Here is a 16,886-nt window from a genome sequence, read left to right on the forward strand (position 1 = left end):
AACTACACTTGGTCTCCATCTCACACATAGACCACAGATGTAATGTACCTGTTCAGTGACAATATACAGTAACAACACTTGGTCTTTACCTAACACATTTCACACACGTACACAGACAGTAGTCTGTTAGGTGCATCGTGATGGCGCCCTCACACATTGGTAAACAGAGCTAGACTTGAGGAGGCTGGTATAAAAGGGCTCTAGCGACACGATGTATCTTACAGTCTAAGACCACAGATGTAATGTACCTGTTCAGTGACAATACCACAGTAACAACACTTGTTCTCCATCTCACACACAGACCACAGATGTAATGTACCTGTTCAGTGACAATACCACAGTAACAACACTTGGTCTCCATCTCACACACAGACCACATATGTAATGTACCTGTACAGTGACAATACCACAGTAACAACACTTGGTCTCCATCTCACACACAGACCACAGATGTAATGTACCTGTTCAGTGACAATACCATAGTAACAACACTTGTTCTCCATCTAATACACAGACCACATATGTAATGTACCTGTTGTGACAATACCACAGTAACAACACTTGGTCTCCATCTCACACACAGACCACAGATGTAATGTACCTGTTCAGTGACAATACCATAGTAACAACACTTGTTCTCCATCTCACACACAGACCACAGATGTAATGTACCTGTTCAGTGACAATACCATAGTAACAACACTTGTTCTCCATCTAATACACAGACCACATATGTAATGTACCTGTTGTGACAATACCACAGTAACAACACTTGGTCTCCATCTCACACACAGACCACAGATGTAATGTACCTGTTGTGACAATACCACAGTAACAACACTTGGTCTCCATCTCACACACAGACCACAGATGTAATGTACCTGTACAGTGACAATACCACAGTAACAACACTTGGTCTCCATCTCACACACAAACCACAGATGTAATGTACCTGTTCAGTGACAGCACACAGTAACAACACTTAGTCTTAGTCTTCACTCAACACACATTTCACACGTAGACCACAAATGTAATATACCAGTACCTGTTCAAGTAACAACACTTGCTCTCCATCTCACACACATTTCATACCAAACATTGATACACACACATGGTTGCTCAGGTGTCTCAAAGTAAAATGTTTCATTTATTGATTTAATAGCTGAAGCACAAAGTAAACACAATTTGTATTTGTGTGAACCTGAGATTCACAAAGAACAGTCTGTTCTAAGTTATACAACTTTGACATTGTCTTTGGTGTTCGGGGTTTGAAAGTGCACTCTCTATGGCACCATGCAAAAACTAGTTCGGCATTTCACAGGAAATCGTTGAATAATGACAGCATAGGATAAGATTTGACATTACATCTCCTCTGGGTGGCATGTAAACCCTGTAGACATAAACCTTGTGAGCATCATCAATCAGGACCATAGCACATCTTTTAATTCAAACCAACCTATGGCTGACATCGTTTGTTCAGTTCTGCAACAAGATCTCCCCTTGCAATCTCAACCTACAGCAAAACATTAATAAAAAGCGGTTAGTTTAATAATATGTTGAATATGATCATCATGATCATTGGCCTACGTGATATTATACCACACATAAGCCAAGTTGAACATGTTCAAACAAAAATATGGGAACTATACCCTCTCAGTATACAATGTAGTTCTACACCACAAACACGTGTGTCTATAGCATTTGCTGTGACAGTGTGCTGTCAAAATGTTACCAGTAACCATTGCTCTTCCCTATTTTTCATAAATTATGCTTACTCTGGTATAATAATCATATTATTCCGCAATATTTTTCTTCATTTGCTATCTCAAGGTTTGTCACTACTCATCTTTAACTCAAAGTGACAAGGCCCCTTAGGGTACTTGTATTTTCTGTGGCTGAACAAAGAAACATATTGGGGAGTAATATCTAACTATGGGGTGGATGTTGGACTTCTGTCTGAATGTATTTGCTGAGCTGGGCTGGATGGATTTAACGATAAAATTCCGACATTCATGTTGTATTTATTGAAGTCAATACAGTAAGCATTTATCAATAATTCTCACCTCTTCTCTAGTCGAGGTATTTTTCAATTTCACAACACCACGTTGGAGTTCATCTTCACCTAGTATAGCTACATATGGAATGCCATTTTCTTCTGCATATTGCAACTGACTCAAAAGTTTAGGGTTCTTCTTATATGACATTTCAGTCTGTAAAGTGTACAACATAGAAATAATTACTACAGTATACAAACTATAACCACATAAAGCTGTGCGTGAACTTATATTTATGACATTGTTAATGAAAAATGTTACAAAGAAAACTAAAACAAGAAAGAAGTGTATACAGTATATGCAAATAAAAACAGACCATCTGATTTCTACAGCTATACAACCACTGTGTGTACTTCATAAACCAAACACTGGTGGCGCACTACTATAATCACTCTTCTTACAATGTATATTAATGTTGTATGTGCTCTGGAAATAAACTATATAATCTTTTTCTGATACTTTGCTGCAGAAATATCAAACCCATTCTCACTTCAAATCAAGTAGAAAAATAAAGGGCCACCAAAGAAATTTTCGAAATAGAGGTGAAAATGACATAAAAATTAACATCCATTTTAGAATCCAAGATGGCTGCTGACAACTGTGTTAACTCCGTTGCAAAATAAAATACTGTCAATTTCCTTCAAAACAGGCCAGTGAACCCCAACATTTACTTCATTATTTCAAAAGGACCAAGAACAATCTTTGATATAGCAGTGTTTGGAGAGATTTAAAGATCTTTGATTGTCAGTGAAATTTGTTCCAAAGGCATTCTGCCTTAAATATTAAGAGCTTACCTTGACAGAAGCACTCCATAACTCAGAACAAAGTTTTATTCTCTCTTCAAGTAAATTTTTTTGAGCTGATGCAACCATGACTTGAGTTTCCGTGGTACGAATCTTTTCCTGTGAAGCTGCCAACCTTGCTTCAATGATGGAAAAGATTCTCTCAATACCAATACTGACTCCAACACATGGTACCTGCCAACAGTAATGTTATCACAAGTATTATTACATATGTACCAGAGATTACTTGCACCAGTGCACGGGTATTTTCACTGTAGTGCAAAACCAAAAATATTATTGCATATTAATGATATGCAAATGAGGACATGATCATGTACGACACACGAAATCACGTGATCACCCTTTATGATTTTTATTATTTTTATGGAAATTTGCCATTTTAGATAAACACATGTACCGTAATAATAACAGGGGTATTTGCACTCATGCTTGCAGTGTTTTCTGCTGCACTTTTACTCGCACCATTTGTGAAATTACAGTCACAAAGAATACTGCAAGCACTTGTGCAAAACCCCAAGTACACCACACTTGCACACACATGTCATGGGGTGTTGTCATATTATTATCTATACCACATGCAAGCAAGTTGAATGCATTCTGACAAAAAATATGGGATTCATTCCCTCGTGATTCTACATTGAGATAATATCCATGCAATGTCAAATTGATACAGAAAATATACCAACAATGTACATAACCATTAACTTGATCAATAAATTGAGCTATGTATTACCTTTTTCCCTTTTGGATCAAACATTCCAACCAAACCATCATATCGACCACCGCCAGCCACTGATCCTACCCCAACAGTTTCACCGGAACTTGTTACTTTGGTTTCTGCACCTACAGGTGAAAACATTGACATGTACATTTTATAAACTGTTTGCATATACAACTTTGTTATGGCATCCTTTAGTGTATAGCATTCCCTTTTTATGTACTTGGTTATGTAAAAGTCTAAGGCACTATATTTTTTTCTACTTTTACCAGACTTCAACTTAAAAAAATGTGTTGATTCTTTGACATACTTTGAGTCAATACATATGTAATGTGTTTATCATTTAATCATAGTTCTATGGATACTATGCTGAGGAGTGATAAAAATCACCATTCATTCCAACTTGTACAATTTTTTACAAGATATGTTACCAAGTATATTGAACACATACTGCCTGGCCATGAGGGCGATAGCACCCGTTTACTACACCCGAGGGACTGTGATTCTGGTAACTCACAGTCACGAGGGGGTAATGAACGGGTGCTATAGCCCGAATATAGGCCAGGCAATATGTGTTTTATAATATACCTCATGCTGTGAACTCACGGTGGCAGACGACATCGTCAGAAGCTGCCATTTTGACCTGCTGTGAACTTGCGTTGGTCACATGACCATGTAATAGTTGATGGAACTATTCCCCTAGGGAAATAGTCATTCTATTTTCCTATCACGTGACTGATTCTAGCGAATCATGACACAGCATTATCACTAGGTATATTATAATACCAAGTATTGTAAGACTCTTACCTTTAAGTATACCTTCATAAATTAGTCCAGTATAATAATCTAAACCTCTTGCTAAGCTTAGATCAAATACAACCTACAAGAACAAAAGAACAAAGGAAAATTTCAAAACTAGTCTTCCCTCCAATGCTTGTTCATATACTAGTGCATGGTTTCTTTAGGACTTTATCAATTGGTCACTGTTCCCGCCAAGGCTTCAAATTCAAATTACCCAATGCTGGGATAAATAAAGCTTCATTTTGAATGACTTGTTTGTGTACTTAAAGTTTAAGTCTAGTTCATAGTTAGAAGACAGTCTGCCCCCCCCCCCCCCCCCCCCCCCCCGCCAAGGCTTGTTTGCAAACTAGTCCACATATCTTAGTTGTAGTAGGTGTCAGTATTCCCTCTAAGCAACAACGACGACAGGTATATGTCAGCTTACTATGAAATCCACTCCTATAGTCCTTCAGGGTGGGGGCGGGGGAGGGGAAGTGACTCACCCACTATAGTCTTACCTTGTCAGTAACATTCATTAGTTCACAGTATTTGAAGAAAACTTTCATTTCTTCTAATGCAAGCTTGGTATCAGCATTCTTTGAGAAATCAGGATCTGTGAGTAGTTCTTCAATCAAAGCTGAACCCCCTGTAAAACACAATTCAAATCAATGGATCACACCTTGTAAAATACGATTCAAATCATTGTATCACTGCTTGTAAACCATCATTTCAAATCAATGGATCACACCTTGTAAATATGATTCAAATCAATGGATCGCCTCATTCTCTTGATTTATTGAAGTTAGTTCCTAATTTCAAAGCTCTATTCCAGTAGTGTATTCTCTGATTTAAAAAAAAACAGCCTTCACTTCTTAGCCACAGATTCTTCTCTTGGTTTGACAAGTCTTTGCTTGTATATGTATCTCCAAGTCTAGAGTACATTGTGATCAGTGTGTGAACGTAAGGGAAAATGACTACTGGTCATAAGGACCGACATGTAGCAAATACTGCTGGTCCTTAAGGAAAACTGCTGGTCCATACTCAATGCAGTTCACGTTCACGACCTATATTTATATACCCTCCATTTACAGATTAAATGATTTTGAACTTTAATATGATACAATATATCTTTAGATATACTAAAGTAAAAGAGAGTACAACTAATTGTTCACTACCCATTATTAATTCATAAAATTTCCACTCACAGAGTAAACAAATAACTTGGAAGTAAATTTTGATTCACTACCAAGTAATATTTGACTCTATGAGTAGAGATTTTCATTTGTAACTATGAACCCAGAGACTATGAATATTCATTCTCGCATAATCTGTTCCTATAGACTATAGTGGTCTGAGACTGAATGTATTCATTCCACCATAGAAATACATATCCATAGATTGTAGATAATATGGGTGAATGAATCATTAAATATACATTATCTGCAATCTCTAAGAGATCACAGTCCTCTCCTTCTCTGTACGATTCACTAAATTCTGAATCACATATCCAAAGTCAGATTCATTGTCTGTGGCAACAGCTGATGTAGCTTTCCAACTCTTAGCGAACGTAGACCCACAAATTCATCATGGCAGAAAGTTTTGTGGCATAACTATCCCTCTAGAAAACTGTGTATTCACTTTATTTCAATTTCCATCCACAAAAGTGACACGGAGCGGTTTCGTCTTCCTTCAAATATGTACTGAAGCCCCCCCCCCCCCCATAAAGCCCTACCCGTATACCATACAGTGGTGTATTGAGTATCGTCTCTGACTCGACTGTTTGTGTAAGAAATCTGACCATGATGAAGAGAACTATGGCTAAACATGTCTTACAATGCAAGTTTGTTTGACGTGGGAGCGTGATATGGTAACTGTACTGTAATGTGTCATCCGCTATATGTACCCGTGTTTGGCATGATGCAGTAATTTTCCAGATACAACAATGGCAACAAAAATGCAACATTTCTACGTTGATTACAACATGACAGGGCATACATTATCATATGAATCAAGTTGAAAGCAATCAGACTACGCATTTTTTTACTGTTTTACGAAAAAAACCTATCGTACTGAAGATGTTTTACGAAGTGTATCTGCCTTCTTTATTAGTTAAAACGCCATTTTCAGAGTAGCTTATATGTTTTCCGCCAGTTTGTTTTGATCATGGCCACACACATGGGGAACTCCGGTAAATTGATCGGGAAACCCGCTACCATTTACCGGCTTTAATACCAGCCTTTAAAAAACAGTGTCTGTTTAAATTCGTCTTCTTCTTTGGAAGCTCATTGCTGCCTTCTAAATATCGCCACATACTTTATAAATACAACGTGGAACTGTCTCAAACACTTTAAAAGTTTCATACACTTAGTAAACTTTACAACAATTACTATATCATGGTGGGAAAAGACGCATGCGCTGAATGCGTAAAATGGATCTGAATGTCTAAGACGTTCTGATTAGTCAAGACACAAATAATTGGAGAATTTCGGTCAATCATGTGTTTGCTAACATAATTAAATGCTGTATGCTACGTCATGTGCAGACATGATATCAACATTGACAACAACACGTAGCGAGCGTCGCTTGACTTGAACGAGATGATGTCGAGAGTAAAATAGGTAACACAAGATCAGATTCATGTAGGTGAAATTGGATATATCTTTGAATATTTACTCCAAATTTCAGTCGGTCATAAGGACCGATACGTTGTTGTAATTCTGAAAAACTGTTGGTCCGAACGGAAATCTGTTGGTCTTGGGCCGAAGGACCGGCGTTAATTTCGCACGCTGATTGTGATGATGTCATACCATTGATCAAAATAGAACAAGACAGTTGACTTATGTCATGCATGTCTATAGTAATGCATGCTAAGTGCGTGGAGCAGAAGTTATGGTGTTGACTGCGTTGACGAAGAAAATTGAATGTTTGTCATTTTTATGATGCACCTAGGCAGCAATATTCTATTTCAGGTACCATGACTGGATACCCATTTGACAATAATCCAAACTGTCAACTCACCTCTCTTTTTGACATAAATTCCAATTTTATCAGCTATAGCTGGATCTAAACCCTTCTCATCTACCATTTCATCTTTTACATCAGCCCAAAATGTCTGTGAATATCAATCAGATACAACATATAAAATGTCTTTATACAAAACAAATTTATTGCTAAGCATTGTGGGTAATCAAAGAAACGTGTATATCTGAATTTACCAGAAAGTAAATTTATTTTAAAAAGAAGTCATTTCAAATAACTTGGTGTTGTTGAAAACCTGGAAGAGTGTTGTTATCTATATGAGGCATTTCCTTGTATTATAATGCAGTTAAAGTGGTAGTAAAATGTCTGTATGTGTGGAAGGTTGAATGTGATTACACATGTCACATATTATATGGCATTGTAAACTGACTTACATCATAAGTCAAACCTAGTAGGTACATGGTCAATTGAAATTATATATGTTGTTTTTTGCTCACATTTTCTGAATCCAAATTTGAATTGAATTGTGTTTTAAACTACATGTAATGAGTCACATGATATGGAATCACACAAGTTATTAACCAAGGCCTTGTAGGTTGTACCATAGCTTTCTAAAACTTGAAATGTTATTCATGGACTACTGTAGTTCTATCCTTTAATTGAAACTTTGCACAATGTCGACCCATAACCATCATACTTCTTACCTTATCTAGTTTATCAATTGATGAACAAATTGCTCTGAATTTATCTTCTGGAACACCACAACATGCCATCATGCCATCCAAAAATTTACGGTGATTTACCTAAAAATATAAGTATCACAGAGAAAGTTTTAAAATATATCACCATAGATAAAATTGATCTAAACTGATGTTAAAATTTTGAGTCATTTTAAGCAGCCATATTGCAAGGTTATGGAGTAACAATTTTTACCCATCTGTCTGTTTGGGTCATCATTATTTCAAAACACTGCTAACCCGATAAAATAAATACAAAATGTACCTGAATCAAAAATTATTAATATGTAAGAAATTAAATACCACTTACTTTTATTTCAAAATCTCCTAACTTAAGATCAGTAAGAATTTCTACCACAATTTTAATCACTTCTGAATCGGGTATCATGACATCATAGGCTCCAGCTATGTCATAATCCTGTCATCAAATACAAAACACAGTCCAAAGATTAGTCTATAAGTATAATATGCTATGTAATGTTTTCATTTGTTTCAGTAATTGTTACTAATACTGTATTTACTTTTAAAAGCAGTACAGATATCACTTCTGTAACTTGACATCTACAACTCAATATACATTTGGTAATTATTTAGACACAAATTATCAAAGATATCTGGGTGATACTTTTTTTTTTGGCCAACAGGGTTACTGAACAACATTACACATTTGATTAGTTTTCATAAAAGGGTAATACAGATCTTCTGATTTTGACACAAAATCTGGAATTCTGCATTAAATCACAAGAAAGTTATTAGCACTTGTATTAATATATTGGTAAAGGGTCCTTTTAACTGTACTCAATACATGTCATGTGTTAATAATGGCAATTTGGACTAACATTGAATACTAATTCCACTTATCACAGACAAATGATTTCTAATAAATCAAATTATAAATGAAAACTTCTACTAACAAAATACTTTTGGAAGTGACTAACAAATGATTTTTACTGTTTTAGAATATAGCTTCTGTATATATCAAGTAAACAAATGTACACTTACACATTGGTAGAATTCCCTGAATCTTCCTCTTGTCATTGCAGGGTTGTCTCTCCTGTAAACCTTTGCAATATGGTACCTTTTTATATTAGAAATCTTCTTCATGGCTAGGTATCTAGCAAATGGTACCTGAAGTGGTTGTCAAGGTTGTCTAATACAAAGCACTGTGAAACCTAAATGACCACTTTACTGCAAATTGCACTGAATTTCCAATATCTCCAAGACTGTCAACACCACTGTACAAAATATTCAGTGACCCCTCAATTTCCTTGTTACAAGTGTGACAAAGCTAATGATTTCAAACTACGATAACATGCAGTCAGACATTGATGTAAAAGTGGGGCTCATCTGAATTCTACAATGGAAAGTTGACCATCATGGCAATTTAAATTGTAAAGTCAAAATGACTGAGTCTCATTGCACAGCAAGAAGACAGGATCATTTGCACAACAAAACCAGTACTACCAGTGAATGACTTCCAGATGACAATAGTAAATACAGTAAAAGGATACAGTCAGATCATATCTGAGTGATAACAGCTCTCCACCTTGGTCTGCCATATCATAAATTAGTTTACTATCTTCACCATATTTACCTGTTAATGTTTCCTAAAAGAACACAAAAGATGCAGTTTTTGTTTTACTACATTTAAGGATATCCTTCACAACTATACACATGATAGTGCTACTGGGTAATATTTATTGTGATAATAGTTTACAAGTAGTATGTTTCCTTATCCAACATACTCTAGTGTTTTTGTTTTACTTTATACTCTTGTGATTTTTGTTTTGTTTTTACTTTATATGATTAAGTTTGAAGAAAGTAAAAACATACTGCAAATTGAAAAATTTCTGTGATGCTAAAACTTAATGTAATCATAGCCAAATATATGAAGTACACATTACATCAATGTAGTTACATGTATTTAGAAAATTTAAAATCAATGTGCTGTTTGTTTGACAAATTTCAGATATCTGCCAAAATATTTCATATTTTAATGATATAAGATGTGGATATCATCACTATTGGTTCACTGATTTTAATATGGTACTGTTTGTGAAATACCCGATGAGCTGAAGGGATGCAAAATATTTAAAGCAAGCATGGTAACTTTTAAGTTAAAATAAAACAATACGGCAACTTACTTTAAGTTCAAATACTGGCGTATCGAGTGTTTCAGCTCCATGGCGTTTGAAGCAATCGGTGATGGTTTTAAAAACCCCTTCACGGATAGCCATCTGCCTTGGATCAAAGTCCCTTGTACCCTACGACAATGAAATTACAAACAAACACACATCAAGTAATTAAATTACTACATTTATATCAATTCATAACACATTAAAACAAACAAAAACTAATAAAGTGTTTTATGATCTGAGGTTCAGTCTTGACATATGGGTTTTTATCTTCACAACTAGTATAAATACAATGGACTTGTTTTGGCAAGGCTATTAACACACCATTATCTTCTCACTTCCAGCCATATTAAACAATTTGTAATAGTTTAATTAAAATGCCCATATGGATGACAATTGGGTATTGTACTAATAAAACATTGTTATCTGGTCCACAAACAGCCATATCATACAATTCATGGTTTAATTAAAATGCCCATATGGATGACAATTGGGTATTGTACTAATAAAACATTGTTATCTGGTCCCAAAACAGCCATATCATACAATTCATGGTTTAATTAAAATGGACATATGGAAGACAATTGGGTATTGTACTAATAAAACATTGTTATCTGGTCCACAAACAGCCATATCATACAATTCATGGTTTAATTAAAATGGACATATGGATGACAATTGGGTATTGTACTAATAAAACATTGTTATCTGGTCCACAAACAGCCATATCATACAATTCATGGTTTAATTAAAATGGACATATGGATGACAATTGGGTATTGTACTAATAAAACATTGTTATCTGGTCCACAAACAGCCATATCATACAATTCATGGTTTAATTAACATGGACATATGGATGACAATTGGGTATTGTACTAATAAAACATTGTTATCTGGTCCACAAACAGCCATATCATACAATTCATGGTTTAATTAAAATGGCCATATGGATGACAATTGGGTATTGTACTAATAAAACATTGTTATCTGGTCCACAAACAGCCATATCATACAATTCATGGTTTAATTAAAATGGACATATGGATGACAATTGGGTATTGTACTAATAAAACATTGTTATCTGGTCCACAAACAGCCATATCATACAATTCATGGTTTAATTAAAATGGACATATGGATGACAATTGGGTATTGTACTAATAAAACATTGTTATCTGGTCCACAAACAGCCATATCATACAATTCATGGTTTAATTAAAATGGACATATGGATGACAATTGGGTATTGTACTAATAAAACATTGTTATCTGGTCCACAAACAGCCATATCATACAATTCATGGTTTAATTAAAATGGACATATGGATGACAATTGGGTATTGTACTAATAAAACATTGTTATCTGGTCCCAAAACAGCCATATCATACAATTCATGGTTTAATTAAAATGGACATATGGATGACAATTGGGTATTGTACTAATGAAACATTGTTATCTGGTCCACAAACAGCCATATCATACAATTCATGGTTTAATTAAAATGGACATATGGATGACAATTGGGTATTGTACAAATAAAACATTGTTATCTGGTCCACAAACAGCCATATCATACAATTCATGGTTTAATTAAAATGGCCATATGGATGACAATTGGGTATTGTACTAATAAAACATTGTTATCTGGTCCACAAACAGCCATATCATACAAATTAAAGTGGCCATATACTGTGAATGATTTCTTCCTTGTCTGTGGTTATGAACAGACTTGGTCTGCAAGTATATGATGTTTCTTGTTGATTTTAAATCGGAAAACTAAGTTTTTTTATAAATTAAATATGCAAACTAAATAGCTGTTTGTCATCCATGTGATAAATATTGTTAGTGCCATTAACTTTGAGTTTCACTTGTTTTTGCTTGTTTAGGATGTACTAAGGAATACATACCTTGGGGCATTTTAATATAAATTTCTGAGGAGCAGGCTCTCCAAGCTGAGCTTTCAGTTCCAATAATTTGGCAACTTCTTCACCAATCTGATAAAAAAAACAATACTACCGTTACAGAAAACTACTTGGTAGAACTCAAAAAAAGTATTTATTAACTATCCTTACATTACAACAGATGCAAATGATACTTTCATTGATAGAGTGGGTCAATGCTTCACAACACTTTTCTGTATTATGATATGTGAGTGCCGGTGGTGTGCACTTGAGTTATTTGTACAAGACCTCATGGTGTTCTCTGTACTTTGACAAGCATAGTGAGTGAAAGTGCAGCAGAAAACTGCATGCATGAATGCTAATATCCCTTAGTATCAACACTGTAACTCAGGCATCATGGGATTCTGTTATTATTACATATGTTTATCTGAAACAGCAAAATTCTGGAAAAATCATACTGAGCGATCATGCAATTTCACTTACAAGGAACAATCACACTCATTTGCATTGACAGATGCAATAATGCTTTCAGTATTGCACTGCAGTGCAAATACCATGAGAATGCATGTACATCAGCGAAAGGAATCACTGGTATAACAAATGTAATGTTTAGACACTGAGTAACAATTAATTTCATATTAAGTATATGGGTTGCCTATACAGTGGTGTATAAATGTCCTGTCACTGAAGAATAAAGAAATTGTCCCCTACCATAGTACAATGGCACTGTTTTCACTGGTAATAATAATGGGTAAGCAACTTAACGTGGTTCAACTTTTTCAGCAAAAATATCACTAAAACTACACAAATATAGAAGTATAGAAAATTAACACAATTTAAAATGACTTACCTGTTGATTGCATGACATAAGACGAGATATAGCAGCCATGTGATGAGTTACACGATGAAAATAGTTGAGTTTGGTCCAATGTAATGCCAGCATTTTTCATGTAGAATTTAGTCAGGATTGGTGTTAGATGTTTATAACCACATCAAGTGATGTATATGGTGATATTTATAGGTAGATGATTTATCCAGCCACATCCAGTAATATATGTCAAGAATAGTGTTGATAGATGTTTATAGCCACACAGTCAGTTACCAATTGAGATATATAGGAAAGTAGAGAAAACCACGGTCAGTCAGTCAGTCAGTCAGCAACTCTGTTGTATTCCAATTTAAATTTGGGAAATAATTGGAGGAGGGAAATAAGTCAGTATTGGTACCAAATATTTCATCTCTTTTTTCTAACCTTGTGGATTTTAATTATTGTTGATGTCATCAACTTTATTTACACATCAAGACTTAAAAATTTTTTGTCACTACCTAAAGTAACAACTCTCAAAAAGTAAACCAGCAATAACCCAAAATAACTTCCTTTAACATTTAAGTGTGTATGTGTATATGTGTGTATGCATTTGTATGTGTGTGTGTGTGTGTGTGTGTGTGTGTGTGTGTGTGTATGTGTGTGTGTGTGTGTGTGTGTGTGTGTGTGTGTGTGTGTGTGTGTGTGTGTGTGTGTGTGTGTGTGTGTGTGTGTATGCAAAGAAAGGGAACAAAAACTTAGATTAAGTTATAATATAAAGGCTGCATAAAGGATTTCAATTTGTGGCACAACTGAAGCAAAGGTTTGCTTGTAAGGTGTATACCATAATGTTCGTCAGTGAATGTGTGAGTAAACATCTCTTTGATAGATCTGTGTACTATAAAACACATCACTCACTGTCAGTGTTACAACAATTTTTTTTTTTAAATATCTGTATATTGAAGGGGATTCCCTTTACTAGTGTCGAGATAGGGTTTGTTTAATACATGTAAGATCTAAATGAATACTTGCACTGTTTACCTCTTTAGCCATGAGTTGTATGATACCATTTATAGTGTACACTAAGTTACTAGTAGATGATGTATAATGTTCTGAATATATATTTCATACAGATATTCTGCTCATTTCATCAGCAAGTTTACAATATGTAAATTACACAGGTCATATCAGGTCAGGTCAAAATTGAAATTTCTACTAGCAGCACACAGAGCAGATGATGCAATCACTTTCCCAAGGTTGTTTATTTCAATACAGTAAGTATTGTACATCCTTTCTACTGTACCTGAGCTGTATGGTTATCAACTTTACAGCGTGAAAAAAAGTTAGTAATTTTAACATATCTTTTGAATTCTTTAGTTCAAAGTGGAAACTCTCTCAAGGTCTTTACACTAAACAAAGAGTAGGAAAGTGAGGGAAATACAAATGTGAATGATCTATTAAAGTTAAATAACTTTGATAGAATACTTGAAACTAACTGTAACAAAACAGAAATTTATATGCAACAGATATAGCTATACTTTTTTAGTGTGATCGTGGCATTGAAGAATTGAAAACTTTGGTTTTCACCATGACCTAACAAAGATAACAGTACTAACCTTGTCTTTATATTTCAATGGTCTGTCAACTTTCAACTGTCTTATGTTTTCACCGATATCCAGTATATGTTTATAGGTAATTAAGTCTCTTGGAGACCGCACTGTCCCAGCTGGCATTTTGGCAATTTTATGACGAAATAACTTACAAAAGTAGAAAAATAATTTATCCGATCACAGAACGATGGAGAACCTCTGTCACTGACTGCTGTACGGTTACTGGTATAAACCAATTCTGATTTACAAATATATCTTGGCCAAGTAGATTGCATCATTTACCCCTGCTATGACCCTCATTTGCATACACTGAATGCACCATGTGTTCAACCATTGACGACCTTCGTCGTTTTTGTCCTAAGCAACTGATTTCAATAATATTGCATCATCATACATATCGGTCACTGAGGTTTATTTAAATATTGTGACATGAACGACGCGACGACCTAAGCCTGATGATACTTTCCATCTTTTGTTTTTTACATATTAAACTATTATGATATATCTACTAGTCTCGTCCCTCCCCACTATGCTTGTTCTATCGTGTAGCCTATGTTAAACCAAACAGTCGATTTACGTATATTCTTTCATAAAGTTCTTTAATATGAGGTGACAAAACTGACGGAAATAACAAAATTGTTGTCTTTTCGTGCCACATTACATGATTCCGGATGTTCACGAGTAATATTACAGGCTGGGGCAGTGCAGTGGTACGTGTGTGAAGTAAAATGAACTGGGCGATTAAGCCTCATTTCGCTATATTTACTCCCCAGATCACACGAGAAGCTAACCATACACTCTCACCTTATCCTTACTGGCTTGCTCCTGTTTGAGTTGTCTTACAACTTTTCCTTGTTCTTGGATTGCCTTCTGTAGCTGTTCCTTATCGGCCATATTGTCTGATCAACGTGGTCTGTCTATCTGTCGCCGGTATGTACAGCTAGCTAGCTACAGCCTACAGCTGCCAAATTGACAGTTATTATGTCTTGTACGTAGAGGGCGCCACTAACTTTTCATGAAGTGACTTCCCAAGCGCAATCTGATTAAAATCCGATGTAGATGTCGGCTAATCGTTCATTGCTATTTTACCTTCGTTATTTTGCCTGAATTGACCTTCTTGGTACATGTTTACAATTTTTAGCCTGATCGCCTCCTCTACAGGCGATCAGGCTAAAAAATGTAAACATGTACCAAGAAGGTCAATTCAGGCAAAATAACGAAGGTAAAATAGCAATGAACGATTAGCCGACATCTACATCGGATTTTAATCAGATTGTTCCCAAGCGTTGACACTGACAGAAGAAAATCGGGAACCGTACTGGAATCAGATGGAGTTTATGAAAGTCTATTGTCTTTCAGTATTTGTACAACCCAGGCAATACTAAAATCGCTATAAGTGTTCATTTTCATCAAATATGATATTATAGGTCTAGTATTGAAGTCAAGCTCTAAGACATTCAACTAGAATGGAACTACTGAGCACACTTTTGTTTGAAATTTTGTTGGGATGTTTAGAGGGATGTGTTGGTCAGATATAAGTTAAGAATTGTTAATATTTATGACATTTTCTGTGTGCAACAAATACATGGTGTAGGTCTAAAAATGCATTTATTGTACAAAAAAATGTTGAGCTCGAAAGGAAGTAGCTAAGGTGCGTTCCTAGCTAGTCAAAACCACAGGCACTTGTTTCCCGAGATATGTATCAGAACATTTCTATCAGAATACAATAAAATGTCGATAATATCGATAATATTGACGTATTTAGCAAACTGTATATGAAAGGGGTAAAATTACACTTGTTTCTGTGATCGCGCAAGTTCACTGAGTTCGGTAAGTGAATTATTTTACAATATCCCTACGTACTATATTATAAAAAAAAATATTGTAATGTTGTTTTTGTATGGGTCTATATATATAGAATCACAACAACAAAATTTGTTTTATCTCAGAATTAAAATATTTGTTTTACCAATTACCAAAACTCTCAACAACGGCAATAGAAATAAGTCATGTCGAATGAAAATCTGAATAATTCATGAACATACACACACCAATTCACAAAAAGTACTGGGAAAACATTTTAAACCACGCATTTCAAACAAGATTTTGTAACCAATCCATTTGTACACTTACATAAACCTATAATACTGATCTATACTAATGTAATGTTACTATAACGTCGACTATGATCTGTTAAGGATACGTCGTGACGTTCCGCGGCCGACCTGGCCAATGTGTGAGGGCGCCCCATCACGACGTACCTTATATCATCATGACAGATTTTATCTAACCATGTTAGCATATACTTGATAGCATGATAGTGGTTTCGTCAACAGTGTAGTACATGTAGTATATATATG

At 35.1% G+C, this 16,886-nt stretch overlaps 1 protein-coding gene across 1 annotated transcript; it reads right to left on the reverse strand.

Annotated features, from left to right (window-relative positions):
- Positions 1-1,128: 1,128 nt before the first annotated feature.
- On the reverse strand, positions 1,129-14,770 carry LOC144439488 (histidine--tRNA ligase, cytoplasmic-like). Its single transcript, XM_078128777.1, has 14 exons — positions 14,533-14,770; positions 12,118-12,204; positions 10,216-10,335; positions 9,583-9,678; positions 9,074-9,199; positions 8,382-8,489; positions 8,039-8,137; positions 7,374-7,467; positions 4,874-5,001; positions 4,383-4,455; positions 3,591-3,700; positions 2,849-3,031; positions 2,064-2,210; positions 1,129-1,513 (listed from the first exon to the last, which is right to left on the reverse strand). Exons 1-14 carry the CDS (start codon positions 14,647-14,649, stop codon positions 1,457-1,459), a joined length of 1,545 nt encoding a protein of 514 aa, XP_077984903.1. The 5' UTR covers positions 14,650-14,770; the 3' UTR covers positions 1,129-1,456.
- Positions 14,771-16,886: the final 2,116 nt, after the last annotated feature.

The sequence above is a fragment of the Glandiceps talaboti genome, chromosome 8 (genome assembly GCF_964340395.1).
Source record: "Glandiceps talaboti chromosome 8, keGlaTala1.1, whole genome shotgun sequence".
Lineage (NCBI taxonomy): Eukaryota > Metazoa > Hemichordata > Enteropneusta > Spengelidae > Glandiceps > Glandiceps talaboti.